The sequence below is a fragment of the Capsella rubella genome, unplaced genomic scaffold (genome assembly GCF_000375325.1).
Source record: "Capsella rubella cultivar Monte Gargano unplaced genomic scaffold, Caprub1_0 scaffold_2, whole genome shotgun sequence".
Classification (NCBI taxonomy): Eukaryota; Viridiplantae; Streptophyta; class Magnoliopsida; order Brassicales; family Brassicaceae; genus Capsella; species Capsella rubella.
The window spans coordinates 10,197,580-10,213,764 of record NW_006238922.1 but is presented as its reverse complement, the minus strand read 5'-3'; the positions used below and the strand labels follow the sequence as shown (position 1 = coordinate 10,213,764).

Sequence of the window (16,185 nt, the reverse complement as noted above, 5' to 3'; positions counted from 1 at the left end):
TCCATGACGAATTTTCGATAATAACAAAAAATATACCATATCGTAAAACAAAGAGATTTATTAGTATTATAGTATAACTGAGTGAAACTATGGAAGTGCACAGAGCCCATTACAGCTTTTGTGCGACGCATGTTGGTCTAATGAGACCTCTTAAATACAGACACTTGCTAATCTTGATATAATCAAATTTAATAATTATAGATTAGCCGACCAATTTTTTAAGTCTTTGACGGTGGATTAAGTGTTTTCAGACTTCTTTCGATATGCGTCCCATTGTGTTCCCATCCAATGCGACAACACATTCAATTTGTAACTCGGAGCCCAATCAAACGTTTTCCCCACTAATTACTTACTTAATCCCTTATTAGTGATTACTCCTTATCGTTTTACGTCTGGATTAGGTGATCAAGTATATAAAAAGCAAGTTTCGAAACACTATATTACTTTCCTCCGGTGTTGATTCTTGACTTCTTTAGTTTATCTTTTTTTCTTGTTTTTTTCTTTTCCATATAGATTGTTTTAACGCTTTTATGTACTCTATATATAACTTAGGTCAAACAAATATGAACTTAAAAAAAAGTATAGGATATTAAATAAATTGAATTACTAGTGGTTCATAGTTACTGTGAAATCTTTTGGCTAAAAATGGTGTATGTCTAATTTTATCAATACATATAATTAGAAAACATATATTATTTATATGAGTGAAATTCTTTTAAATTCTTTTGAAGCATAAAAGTAGGGTATGAAACATGTAGATAATTATTTTTGAACCGTATGCAGCTTATTAAACAATTTACTTGTAAGAAAATAAAAAGTTACAAAAATTGCCAAGAAAAAACAGCTATAACAATTAAAATCATAAAACTCAAGTTTTGTTGGTGTGCGATTAAAATTGAATTCCATGATTAATGGAATAATATAACATAGTATTTGTTAAAAAACACATGGAAAATCTTTGTTTTCAAAAAATACACATGTTTGTAACAATTTATTTATAATTTTCTTATCCTTCGTTTTTGTAAATATAAAATAGAATTTGGTTTGGTGCATATTTTTATTTATATTAATTAATACCGTAAGTAAGTGTTGTACCATGTCAAAGTATTAGTAGTTATATAGTATATTTTTATTATCACCATAGATGGAGTTTTTAGATGATATTAATTTATTAATGTACTAACAAAATGTGTAAAATATGATAAAATTTAAGATTCAACCGTCTGAAATACAAATTAAGTAATGGTTGTTATACTTTATATCTACCAAACGCATGTCTAACTTTATATACTTGTTTATAAATAGTGGGATAGAAAAATCTTCCCGTAAAACGAGAAAAAATGGCCGAACTATCTATTAAACTATATAAATAAGAGCTAAAATCGGTCATTTTCAGTCAATTTATGTTTATCTCCATTTTCTACTTTGTTGACAAAAAAGAAACATACTCTTACTTTTTCTATATTAAAAAAAAAATCCGAAAGAAATGAGAGAAAGCATATAAAGAAAAAGAAAAGGCACTTTTTATTAAACTTTTATATAAGCTTTTGACCTTTTTAATTACCTTTCTGCCTTTTCTTGATCTATCTAAAATAATTGTTCATCATCCCTACACATTACATGGACCATTTAGACTTACATCACTACCAGCTTAAATTAATGATGAAACCAAATGCTTTCAGTGCCAAAGCACCTAACCCATTTCTCCCACTACCATTCTCATCATTTACAACTGCATCCATAAAAGGTTTCAATAAATCCACAAAATTTGATTACAGATTTTTACTAGATCTCAGAAGAATCACATATATTCTTCTTTTTTAACTTGGTAGAAAAATACTCTTTTATTTTTGTGAAACTTGGAACGAGGGGAGATTCAAAATCAAAAACCACACTTTTCTTGGCTAAAACAAATTCTACACAGTAATCAACTAGTAAGTTACCCCAAACCTAATCAAAGAACACATTAAAAACAAAAGGGACTCGTGTAAAAAAAAAGTTACAAAAAATAATAAGTTGTCTTCTTCCTCCAAATCTTTTATTTATCTTTTGTTCTTTGTCTCGTTGCCCCATGTTTTGCTCCTCCTTATCTGCATCCCATTGTCTCACTCAAATCATCTCCCAATATTCTATATATAAAAACATGGGAGAAGAAAGGGTTTCTTGGCTTGTAATGTAGGCATCATCATTCCTTAAATCATGCTACTACTCCCTAGTTTACTTATATACTCTAAGCTTTTAGTTTGTTCCATGAGACACAATCTCTTGTTTTCCCTTTCTTCCTTCTCCCTCCCCTCCTCTACAATTGATCCCTTTTTCGGGGTTTTTTCGTAATCGAAAAGCTTATAACCCGAGTAGAATGTAGTAAACCAGCGTGATCGGAAGCGCTATAAGCATTCCAAATATCACCCTGCAAAATCATTTGGTTTGCAATGTTACATGTTAAAATCACAATATCAATAACATATTGTCTAATCGATTAATTAACATATATAATCTGACTTACCCTGTACTTAAAATAGCAGGATGAACATTGTACTCCTTAGCAAACACAAAGGGCACAATTCCTTGAGGTAATGCAGCCTAAAAAACCCATACAAACAATATACTTAGCAACATAGTTAATTTTGTAACATGTTAGAACTGAAGTTAATGGTAAAAAAAAAAAAAAAAAGTTACCTGAACTATAGCAACACGCAGTAAATCACCACGCAATCCGATGGCAATGGCAGCAACAGCCATCACGGCCGGACCCGTTAGGAACCTAACAGCCATCGCAAACGTTGCCACGGAGTTCCCGCAAGCGATTAATTTGGGTTGCAACGCCATGAACAACCCTACACGACATTACCCAAAACAGTTCAATTTCAAAATCCGGCCATGAATAATATATTTTCCTTTTTCAACTATACATCTTTAAAAAAAAGTTCCAATCAAGTCCCATAAAAATGGGGACCATGACGATTATCAACAACACGAGACCATGTCGTCCACCATTACCATTTATCTAATAAGACACTCACAACACTGTCCCACCTGTCGGATGGTCCATCCCCCAAAAAAACCAATTTGTTTCTTAATCACAATTTACGAAGTACCTAATTTAATTCTATTATTATGCAAATGGGTTCATACGTCAACGAATTATGCAGAATATAGAAAATTTTCTGTTTGGTATGAATCAGATTTATTCATTTAGATTTTATTCATTTAAATGGGTTAAAAAAAAATCAAAAGGGAATAAAAACAGAGTACGAAGAATAGACTTACCCAAACTGAACATTGCCATTCCAAGACCAGCATCAGATAGAATGGAGATAGATTGCTGTATGATTTTTGGCATTGCCACGTGCCACCTTCATATTCAATACCGGATGTTAAATTTCTTGATAACCGGTCGGTTTGACTCAAGAAAAGCATTAATATTGAGTTTTTAACTAACCGGAAAGCGACGAGAGCCCAAATAAGGCCAATGAGACTAGAGTAAGTGTTTGGGTTTCTGATGAGTTTCCTCCACACCATTATCAGTATCAGCCTTGTCATCACACTCGCCGGCGGCATGTTTTTCCTTTGATTTTCGCCTCCGGCGGCTCCTCCTAGACCTGTCTTTGATTGTAGCTCCGCCGAGGAGTTTGGAGCGAGTTTGTTTAGTCCATTCTCGGCGTCTTTTGCTCTTTCTCCTTCTTCTTTCTCAGCGAAACTAAATTGTTGTTCTCCTCCGAAATCTCCTCCACTCGCTGGCTGAGCTAGAGCTATATAGCCACCACACAAAACCAAATTTGAGAAAAGATTTGCAATATCTTATTAAGAAAGTTTTTTAAAGTGTATGTACTAACCTTTGCTCTCTCCGTTGTGAGACTGATCAGGGACTAACATACGAATCTCTTTAGCACCTTGATCGGATCTTCCACCTTGTTCGTTTTCCGGTGCTCCCCCGAAAACATTAAGACCCGCCCGGTCTGAAACGGGTGAACCGTTGGAGCTCCATACGAACATGTGAAGCTCCTTGGCGTCATGGCTGTTTGACTTTCCGCTTGTTGGAAGAGTAGTCTGCTGGTTCGTGTTGACGTCTTTCGGGTTTTTAATAACGCCTTTATTGGCGGTAGATGTGGTTGTTGAAGAGAATTCTGGATTCGGAGCCGGATAAGACCCGGCTCCTCCTCCTCCTCCTCCTCCACTTCCGGGGTAATACCCGAATCTCGGGGAGGATGCCATGGCGCAGTTCTCCTCGAAGTTGGAAGGTCGAGGAGTAGGACCTCTTGAAGACTGTACAGAGTACATATCGGCCGGACCGAAATTAGAAAGACGGCCACCAGGGAAACCCATCATCGAGTAAAAATCAGAGTGGTTGAAATTGGAGCCTCTAGGAGTTGTGCTAAGGCTATAAATCTCAGCTCCGGTGAGATTCGACGGCCGTGGAGTCATGTTCGGTCCACAGAACGAGCGACGAGAAGCGTTTGATTTCCTCACAGTGACGTGAAGCTTCCCGTCGTCGCCAATCTCAGCGTCGGTCTCAAGAAAATCATGTCCGTCTAATGAAACGACATCGGATTCGACTTTGAAAGAAACGATTGAGGCAGCTGTCTCCGGGAACTGCTCCATGATAAGCATCTTGGCGCCACGAAACTCGAAGAGGAAAAGGAGAAGCGTGTACCAGATGATACACTGGAGGACGACGATTTGGACCATGAGGGAACCAGAGTATTCGCCGTACATAGCGATCAAGAGAGGAATCCCCATGACAAGAGTGTTGGGAAGTGTTGAGAGGGAAAAGATGGTGATGCTCCACTCAAGACTACCTGAACGGGTGAGATTAGCCCAGATGACTAAGAGAGACAACATGATGATTTTTTGGAGAGTGTCGGCGGCGATGAAGCGGAGATTCATGGCGTAAGGGTTGTTGGTGGAGATGAAGTGGAAAGAGAGGAGAGGGACGGCGAAGATAGCGACGAAACGGTTGATTCCAGAGCATTGGTCGGGAGAAAAGATCTTCCACCACCGGACAGAGCCGTAGGCGAGGATCATAGCTACGTAAAGAGGGATCACGGCTGTGAGAACCGTGTAGAGGTCGTGCCACGAGATCATCTTGAAAGGGCAAAACTGGAAACAAGAAAGAAAAGGAAAAAAAAAAGGAGAACCGTTAAGCAACGGTGTCTGAGAGAAGGAGAAGAAGAAGTGAGAGAGGACTTGGGAGAGCAGTGTGTGTGTGTGAAGGAGTGAGCAAGTTTTGGGTTTTGAGGATATAATTTAAGGAGGTGATACCACTTTACACCTCTTTATACAGCAAATACGTGACCACCCAAGTTCCTTTTTACTATTTTTTTTATTTTATTCTTTTCTCTATGTTTTTTTATATATTTATCGATCTTATCATAAAATATTTATATAAATATATTCTCTTAAGAAAATCTTATTGCAAGATTTAAATGTGTGTTTTGGTTAGTTTTATTTCAAAATTTAGTGATGTAAATTTAATAACACATCTCATCATATGGGAACTTTAAAATAAGATAAAATTTTGAGAGGAATGTTTTTCAGCATTTTTTCCTTATGTTTTGGTTCGACCATACCGTAGATAACAACAACATGCACATAAGTAGTAAAAATTAAAGGTATATGATTGAATCATAAGTTTTCAGCTTTAACATTTATGACATACATGCCATTTTTATTTTATTTTGTATACAAATGTAATCCGTGTAGATTAAAACCAAAATGGAAAAAATAGTCTGCCACAGTGTTTTTTTTTTTACTTGTTGTTACAAATAGCATGAGAGTTAGATCTTAAGAAGAAGAACATGTGGCAATCTACTTTTGGGGATGGGCATCGCAGACATACCTTTTCTCTTCTGTCCCCCTCTACTCTTTATCTTATTTTTACTTTACCTTTTCTTTCACATTCTCTATAACTAATCCATTCTCGTAATATGAATGAATCAATACCTATATAAAAAAAACATATCAGCATTACCAAATCTACAACAAAATATCTTGGTACCCCGGCTTATCAATCAAAAAATAAAAATAAAAGATGTTAAAGTTTTCAATATCAAAAAAAATAAAAGGAAATTCCCTTTTAATATTTTGTGATGTTCATTCACTTTAGAAAGAAAAAGTAATGATTATAAAAAATGAAGGAGACAAGATGGGCTGGAGACAAAGAAGATCCACTAAGAAATTGGATGGCTCAAATGGAATTTGGCTAATGGCGTCGAGTGTGTCTCTATGTTATTGTTAGGTTTACTCATTTGTCTCGTGAAGTAGGCAACACTCAATTACTCTCTCCTTAAGACGACACACATTGTTTAGCCTATATTCTCATCATTAACCTACTGTCTAATTCCCCCTTCCCATGATGTTTAGTTAATACGTCGCTTCTGCATTATTTGTTCAGATAAACTCAAATCTCTGCTAATTAGTATAAGAAACAATGAGAATCTTACCATATTAAACATCACAGTTTTGTATGTGCTAACATAAATCACTTTGTTTTTTGAGTGTTACAAAGTTAAACAGCTCAATTTGGTATATATCATTTTAGTATGAACAAAAATGTATTCAAATTCTATTTTTAATGCTTATAAAAACTTATTCCCCGATATGGGTAATACTATCTTTTTAGTACACAACCAAAGTTCCACATGCGTAAATGGTTGAGACAGAGAATGTCGTGACCTTCTTGTGATTTAGTGTTGCTGTATCTTTCTGATTGCTATAAAATATATTACTGGAACACAACTTCCTCCAAATAAGTCCAAACTCGAATGATTAATTGCGATTTAATGCTAAATAAACTCTGCCGGCCTTACAAAAACAAAATTATAAACTTTTTCTTTATAATTAAAGAACCAAATTATACAGTTTTTTCAACTATTTATCATAATCGAATCAACCCATTATATATCTTAATATTTCCACACAATTGACGTTCCAATTAACCTAATAAAAAAATCCTAGGTATCTGCACAAGATTTAGGGAACTTTTGGAAGCACTTCATAGTTCATATGTCAGCGTATGCAACAATTTCCATTAACTACAATTATTATTCCATTTTTATGAGGTACGCGTAATTGATAATTCTAGCTTGTAGTACACAAAGATCTAAGGGAAAAGGTAGTACCGCAAATATATATTCCAAAGTGAAGCTAGCACACATAATTCTGTGCCTAAGAGTAGACTTAAGATGCTTGTTGCTAAGTTAAAAAATGTCGTCTCTTTTAATTGTTAAGACTTAATAATATCAAATAATCCAAATAGAACTAGAATTTTATAGAGTAACAGACTATCATATGGAAGACTAAGTTCGGTATTAAAACGAAACTAAAGTACTGTACGATTCGTTAAAGACACTATATATTTGCGTAAGAAAATTATGTTTGTGGTTGAATAATAGAAGTCCAAGTCAAACTTTAATATAGTTTCTCGCCTGTGATATACGGAAATGTAGGAACGATCATGAAATTTAGATTACTATACGACGACTAATGCTTCCAATAATCTCTGAGATATATATTAATCAATCGCTACCGAGTAGATAGATTAACGATATATTCTCACAATTCACAAACAACCAAACACGTTAAGGAAATAAAAGAAAAAAAAAAGAAAGAAAAAAGAACATTGTTGGTGTAACATAGCCATCATACTAAAATGTTTCTTTGATGATATGTTTTAAATTTGGCTAGATGGTACGGTGGACCATTTTTCTTTAGACACATACTAAATGGTGGACTTTGACAACCTAATTGTTGGACAATCAAAGCCAATGCATCGAGCTTATAATTGGTTTTTACTACATGGTGTTCAACTGCTTAGCTAGACTTAGAGTAAGTTGTCTTTAGAATTTTGTATTCTGTGTAAATAGTGTACTTTGACCTATTTTTGCAATTCGTTAGTATGAGACAAAACCAACAAGTTTTGCTCTGTTCTACACAAACACGTAATGGGCTTACTAAAGATCAGTCCAATAAGAGAAAAGAAGAAGGCCTCACGAGTAAAACAAAGCCCACAAGGTTCAGTTCACAAACTCTGCATCAAGACATTAAAAACAGAGAATCGCTCCAAACCTGCAACATTCGTACAGTCAAGCCTGCTCACCTAATAAAGCTGTGCAACCGTTACGTTCCTCTCAAAGCTCAGGGCATTAAATGCAACTAGTCATAAGTCGTGTAATGATAGCTCACCTTCTGCTTTATGCTTCATGTCCTCTATATAAACAATAACAATGTAATCTTTTAGATTAAGTTGAATAAAGGTTTTTCACCATTATTGTCTTCTTCAAGCTTTTCTCAAGATCTTAAAAGATCTTTCATGGTATCAGAGCGCCATGGCTCTTGATCCTGCTCTTGTTCCTATTTCTCCTAATATGGATTCTGCTCTCGTTCCTGTTTCCGCTTCCTCTCTAAGCATTTCACAATGCGTTACTCTCAAACTCTCTTCCACCAACTATCTTCTTTGGAAAACACAGTTTGAGTCCTTTCTCTCTAGCCAGAATCTTCTCGGCTACGTCAATGGAGGAACTCCACGTCCTCCTTCAACCGTCACTATCAAAAGTGGTGAAACCACCTCTGAAGCTCCGAATCCAGACTTCAACACATGGATACGCAACGATCAACTAGTTCTTGCTTGGATCTTTGGCTCCTTGTCTGAAGAAGCTCTCCGTACGGTCTATGGTCTACACACATCTCACGAGGTATGGAACAGTCTCGCCAAAAAGTTTAATCGTGTTTCAGTCTCTAGGAAGCATGATTTGCAGAGACGTTTAAACAATGTTCCTAAACTAGGAAAGACTATGGCTGTGTACTTAGATGAGATTAAGGCTATTAGTGACCAGTTAGACTCCATTGGTCATCCAGTCTCAGATCAGGAAAATATTTATGGTGCTTTGAGTGGGTTAGGTCCAGAATATCAGTCTATTGAGACGTATGTTGAGAATTCCATGGATCAGTTTCCTGGACCAACCTTTGAGGATGTAGAGTTTAAGCTTATAAACTTTGAGAATAAGCTTCTTAAGTACTCTGCAACTACTGAAGTTACTCCTCATTTGGCGTTTAATACTGGTCGTGAGTATTCTAACCGAGGTCGTGGTCATAATAATGGAAGAAATGGAGGCTACAGAGGACGCAATTCTTACTCCACTCGTGGACGAGGATTTCACCAACAGATCAGTACACACACAAGCTCTGGCTCCTCTGAAAGACCTACATGTCAAATTTGTGGAAAGTATGGTCATTCTGCAGTGAAGTGTTACAAGCGTTTTGATCATGCCTATCAAACTGAAGAGCTTCACAATGCATTAGCTGCGATGAAGATGACAGATCAATCTGGTCCACCAGGCCATGAGTGGTATGCAGATTCTGGTGCTACTTCACATATCACTAACAATTCAGAAGCTCTCCAATCTGCTCAGCCCTACAATGGTGATGATAGAGTGATGGTAGGTAATGGTGATTTTCTTCCCATTACTCACATTGGTTCCATTCCTCTTCAAACATTGCAAGGTACTTTCTTACCTTTAAAAGATGTACTAGTCTGTCCTCAAATCGCCAAGTCTCTTCTGTCTGTTTCCAAACTTTGTGATGACTATCCCTGTTACTTCAAATTTGATTCTGATGGTGTAATTGTGAAGGACAAGCGGACAAAGCTTCCTCTAGCACAAGGAAAGAGACATAAAGATCTTTTCATGTTGAAGAATAATCAGATGCAAGCTTACTATTCCTCTCGGCAACAAGCAACCAGTGATGAAGTGTGGCATATGCGGCTTGGTCATCCTCATAAAGATATTCTCCAGCTCCTCTCAAGTAGTAAAGCTATAGTAATGAATAAAACAAGCTCTCGTATGTGTGATGCTTGTCAGTTGGGAAAGACATGTAAACTCCCGTTTCTTGCTTCAGATTTTATCTCAACTAGACCTCTTGAGAGAATTCATTGTGACTTATGGGGACCAGCACCTGTTGTTTCAACACAGGGTTTTCGGTTTTATGCAATTTTTATTGACAACTTCTCAAGATTCACTTGGTTTTATCCATTGAAGGCTAAATCAGATTTCTACTCTGTATTCGTTATGTTCCAACAGTTGGTAGAGAACATATTTATGCAGAAAATTGCTTATTTTCAGTGTGATGGAGGGGGTGAGTTTACAAACAACCAGTTTGTGTCACATCTCGCAAGCCATGGTATAAAACAGCTCATCTCATGTCCTTACACACCGGAACAGAATGGTTTAGCTGAGCGCAAACACAGGCACATCACGGAGTTAGGCTTGTCAATGCTTTTTCAAAGTAAAGCTCCATCTCCTCTCTGGGTAGAAGCTTTCTTCACAGCAAATTTTCTTGGAAATCTTCTTCCCTCATCAGTATTACCCAACAACAAGAGTCCTTTCGAGCTTCTTACGGGTAAACCTCCTGTGTATACTTCTCTAAGAGTTTTCGGGTGTGCTTGTTATCCATACCTTCGTCCTTATGCTAAGAACAAGTTTGATCCCAAATCGCTTCTCTGTGTTTTCTTGGGATATAATGAAAAATACAAGGGTTATCGTTGTTATCATCCACCAACAGGGAGAGTTTTCATTTGCAGGCATGCTCTATTTGATGAAAATCAGTTTCCTTTTGGATCTTCATATGCTCATCTTCTGCCACAGCCAACAACAAATCTCACAAGTGCTTGGCAAAAGAGTTTTTCCGCACCAGAACCGTCTTCAGCGTCAAGAGTTCAACCTCATTCTATTACAACTAGTGATCCTTTGACGAATGTGGCTAAGGAATGTTCTGAGCGTACGCCAGGCTTAGACCCTGCTGCTATTGGCGACAGCGTTCCTTTACCCACAGGAAGTCCATTGGCCATCACTAGTTCATCTTCACCAGCAATTTCTCCAAGTGTTGAGATATCTGAAAACACAAGCACTCCAGCAATCATCATAGATGATGCTTCTTCTACACCATTATTTACTGTTGAAGACTTCCCTTCTCTATCGCAAAGTGTCACTACAGATTCTGCAGTTGAAAACTCTCACCCTATGACTACTAGAAGAAAAGCAGGGGTTATTAAGGCAAATCCTAAATATGCTCTCTTTACTGTCAAGGAGAACTACCCTGAACCTAAGACAATTAAATCAGCCTTGAAAGATGAAGGATGGACAAATGCAATGACCGAAGAAGTCGATACTTTACATGTTACTCATACATGGGACTTAGTTCCCCCTAAAGAAGAAATTAAACCTCTTGGTTGCAGATGGGTTTTCAAAACCAAGCTTTTGTCTGACGGATCTCTAGACAAACTAAAAGCTCGCTTGGTTGCAAAAGGTTATGAACAAGAAGAAGGAGTTGATTTTGTGGAAACATATAGTCCAGTGGTGAGAACAGCGACAATAAGATCTGTTTTGCATACTGCAACAGTGAACAAGTGGGATATTAAACAGCTTGATGTTAAAAATGCCTTTTTACATGGTGATTTAAAAGAAACAGTATATATGATACAACCACCCGGATTTGAAGACAAAAGCCGCCCACACCATCTCTGCAAATTGAACAAAGCAATATATGGCCTCAAACAAGCACCGAGAGCTTGGTTTGATAAATTCAGTACGTTTTTGCTTGACTTTGGTTTTCTTTGCAGTTTGGGTGATCCATCTTTGTTTGTTTACAAAAAGGGAAAAGACTTGATGCATCTCCTCTTATATGTGGATGATATGTGTCTTACTGGAAACAATGACACTCTTCTCAACAGTCTTCTTGACAGTCTCAACAAAGAGTTCAGAATGAAAGATATGGGTCCTCTTCATTATTTTCTTGGTGTGCAGGCTCATTTTCACAAAGATAGGTTATTTTTATGTCAAGAAAAATATGCCACTGATCTTCTTATAACTGCAGGAATGAAAGATTGTGCTCCAATGCCCACTCCTCTTCCTCTGCAGCTAGATAAACTTCAAGGTCAACATGAACCATTTTCAGATCCCACGTATTTTCGAAGCTTAGCGGGAAAGCTCCAATATCTCACTTTGACCCGTCCAGACATTCAGTTCTCCGTCAACTATGTCTGTCAAAAGATGCACATGCCCACTGTGTCTGATTTTCAGCTTCTCAAACGGATTCTAAGATATATTAAAGGCACAGTTCAAATGGGGATCAATCTATCCAATAACTCGGATTCTACTCTTACCGCTTTCAGTGACAGTGATTATGCTGGTTGCAAAGCCACAAGACGCTCTACAGGTGGGTTTTGCACATTTCTTGGCTCCAATATTATTTCTTGGTCTGCAAAAAGGCATCCCACTGTTTCTAAATCATCAACTGAAGCGGAATATAGGACAATGTCAGAAGTTGCATCAGAAATCAAATGGATCTCATCTCTTCTTCGTGATCTTGGTGTTTCTCAACCGGTCACTCCGGAGTTTATTGTGACAATTTGTCTGCAGTATATTTGACTGCAAACCCGACTCTTCATAACAGGTCCAAACACTTTGATACCGACTTTCACTATGTCAGAGAAAGAGTTGCACTCGGCACACTGATCGTTAGACATGTTCCTGCAACAGATCAGCTAGCAGACGTATTTACAAAATCTCTGCCTCAAGAACCTTTCTATGCTCTTCGTTCCAAACTTGGTGTTGGTCTGCCACCCAACACAAGTTTGAGGGGGTGTATGAGACAAAACCAACAAGTTTTGCTCTGTTCTACACAAACACGTAATGGGCTTACTAAAGATCAGTCCAATAAGAGAAAAGAAGAAGGCCTCACGAGTAAAACAAAGCCCACAAGGTTCAGTTCACAAACTCTGCATCAAGACATTAAAAACAGAGAATCGCTCCAAACCTGCAACATTTGTACAGTCAAGCCTGCTCACCTAATAAAGCTGTGCAACCGTTACGTTCCTCTCAAAGCTCAGGGCATTAAATGCAGCTAGTCATAAGTCGTGTAATGATAGCTCACCTTCTGCTTTATGCTTCATGTCCTCTATATAAACAATAACAATGTAATCTTTTGGATTAAGTTGAATAAAGGTTTTTCACCATTATTGTCTTCTTCAAGCTTTTCTCAAGATCTTAAAAGATCTTTCAGTTAGGAGATGTGACTTTAAACTCTCGTGTTTAAAGATTGGCAGAGATGCCATGCCACTTATTCTAATAGATCCGATCGAACAATACATAAATATCGTTTTAGAGTTTAAATTTTGTTTAACGAAAATGCATATATATATTTTACATTTAATAGTTATAAGGAAACGATCTTGTATTAACAAAGGATAAATAAAAAAATTTCAAAAAAAAAAAAGATGAATTAGACAATCTTGAAAGTGATACAAATATCCATATCTGGCTTATTCGTGTATAAATAACAAGCACATAAGAGTTTGGCGTTTTATTGATAGTTTGATACACAAATAAAGTGTGTGTGGTTGGTTAGCTTTGTTCTCTGATTTTCAAAACTTGTGAACGAGCAATATTGATTCAAAGTGGTACGTAGAAGCGATTTAGACAATCTTGAAAGTGAACAATGATGGCTACTGGTGAGTTAAACACGTGATTAAAGAAGGTTAATTTTTTCATAAACTTTTCAATCACTGATCGATGTACTCTTAAAAATGAATACTTAAAAAGTATACGACTGCCAATTATTATTGAAAAAATAAGCTGGGACAAAGACTAAAAGTTCACTTAGCGAGTCCAAAAAAAGAGAATGACAGATAGGTGAGATCTGTGAACATGATCAATTCGACAATGTTATAACGTACACGATTGAATCATCTTTGTAATCATCTTGGTGATGTGATCAAAGTTTTTTTCTTCCGTATTGCAATATATTGAAATTATCGGTAACTAAACTAACACAACATATAAACTTTTTATAATAATTAATTAAAACCAGTAACATGCTCTGGTCTTAAAAGATGTATGAGTTTCAGTCTAGAACTTCTTATTCAAGAAAAAAAAAAAAAAAAAAAAAAACCAGTAATTTATGTATCCATGAATTTTCATTACAAGAAATCAATTTACAATGTTATTCATTTTCAGATATTTCTGAAATTTTCAGTGTATATTTATAAACTGTATATGTAAATGTTGTTTTCATATGTTTAATTTAATTTATTATAAATTCATATGTTTCTCCCTTTGTATGTTTTGATTAAAAGACCTTATTTCATGATTATAATAATCTTTATGTAAGTAAATGTAATGCATTTGTATGTTTTAGTCACAATAATGAACCTCTGACCAATAAGACGAGTCCACATGGAAAAGCGCGGGACATTCGACCATGCACGCGTCACATCTATAATGAAAGCACGTGAGATGCACATGGGCATGCCAGACTCACACACATTCCTCTGTTACCCTCTCTCTCTATTATCTTCCAAACAAAGTTTTAACTTTTAACTCTTTATCATATTTTATTTTTTGTTCTACAATTTGCTCTATTGTCAAAGGTACTAATCACTTCGTTAACATAATCCAAGATTAATATTAGGATTTTAAATGCAAAAACTCGTTTGATATCTTCTAAAACGAATGAAAGAGATACATGTAGCCCAGTTATATGGTATATCACAGTTTTCTATCTAATATTTCTGTTTATAAAGGATTGGATTATGAAAATTTTCATTTCAAGTTTGCTAGAACTATTAGCCCATTGGGTTTGCTTTCAAACTATTCAATTACGAGTTGGGCTAAGAAAACCCAATTCCGGTTAAACCGTGCAATATATTGAAATTAAAGTGAGCTACGTACATTTTGGTCGTAAACTCCTTTTTTTTTCTTTGTTATTTATAGACTTATAGTAATTGTAAATATTTATTTAACGTAAAGTGAAAAAGCTATCTACTTCACATGTTGATAACACATAGCTTGAACGATATTTACATGAATGGGAAAATTAGGGTGTTGTATCAAAATATCGGAAATGAATATGGAATGATTATATCAAAGACCACAAGAAAAAAGAAAAAGGAAAAAAAACAGTTGCTTGAATTATTAATTAAAAAAATAATAATTTGGAATGAGACATCAGGTGAAATTGTAGGTGAAAATCTCCACCAGAATTGAATATTTAAAAACTTTTTTTTCTAGTCCAGGAATAAAATACATAGCATGCAGCAGCCTTATTTGAGAGACTTGTACGGGTCAAATAGGCAGTGACGTTATTTCATGTTTTAGCAATCTCTGCTTGCCCATGAAATACCACTTTTTTTTTTTTGGTAAAAGAGAGGAGACAAAGTCTCCATGCTTAACTAACTAAAAATAAAATGTAACATTACACACGAATACACCGGGGAAACTTAGTCCCGTTAGCATCGTCCAACAAAAAAGAAACAACTTCATTCGGACAAGAATCAAATAAGTGAAGCCCTAGCGGTAACAAGAACGCATAGTTAGCTAACCCATCCGCAAGACGGTTATCTTCCCTATACACATGAGAAATACGGACTATCCAGTCCCTCGAGAAGAAGCCATGGCACAAACGCACCAGGAAAGAAAGCGGATGAGCATCGCTAATCCCTTTCCGTAAAAAACCCACCACCAACTCCGAATCCACTTCCAACTCCACCCGCCGAAAACCTTTGTCCCAAGCAATGAGAAGACCATAGTAGACTCCCCATAATTCTGCTAGAGGCGCTGAGCAAGACCCAATGTGAAGAGAAAAACCTCCCAACCACAACCCCTCCACATCACGAACCGCTCCACCTGCCGAAGAAAGCGCCAGAGACCCCCGCGACGCCCCATCCGTCGAAATTTTAACCCATCCGTCAGCCGGCTTCTTCCATCCCACCATTCTCTCTACTCTTGCACCTCCACGCAACTCTTTATTCGCAAGAGAATGCGCTTTTACCACATCCGTAGAGAGATCTTTAATAAACCGCACCCTATCCCGACACTTTCCATTCTCGCCGAAAATATTACCGCACCTCCACTTCCACCCCCACCATATTGCCATGCTGAAAACAGTTGGCCAATTTTCCATCCCCACATGCGATCCAGCACTCAAGTTACCAAACAACCACTCCATTAAAGACATAGAAAAAAATTCTTGTCGAGACCGCTGGGGCACCAACCTCTTCCAAACTCCCGCAATTGCGGGGCAGTCTCTTAGCACATGTAAAATCGATTCCAGCCCTCCCTTACACACTTCACACACTTCACTAGTCCCAATATGCCGTCGTACCCGCTCCACATTAGTCATGGTTACTTGGTG

The 16,185-nt window shown here is 36.8% G+C and overlaps 1 protein-coding gene across 1 annotated transcript; it reads right to left on the bottom strand.

Annotated features, from left to right (window-relative positions):
* Positions 1–1,825: 1,825 nt before the first annotated feature.
* Positions 1,826–5,250, bottom strand: LOC17895067 (auxin efflux carrier component 3). Its single transcript, XM_006300778.2, has 6 exons — positions 3,837–5,250; positions 3,443–3,752; positions 3,271–3,356; positions 2,680–2,837; positions 2,507–2,583; positions 1,826–2,410 (listed from the first exon to the last, which is right to left on the bottom strand). Exons 1-6 carry the CDS (start codon positions 5,083–5,085, stop codon positions 2,344–2,346), a joined length of 1,947 nt encoding a protein of 648 aa, XP_006300840.1. The 5' UTR covers positions 5,086–5,250; the 3' UTR covers positions 1,826–2,343.
* Between the last annotated feature and the right edge of the window lie 10,935 nt (positions 5,251–16,185).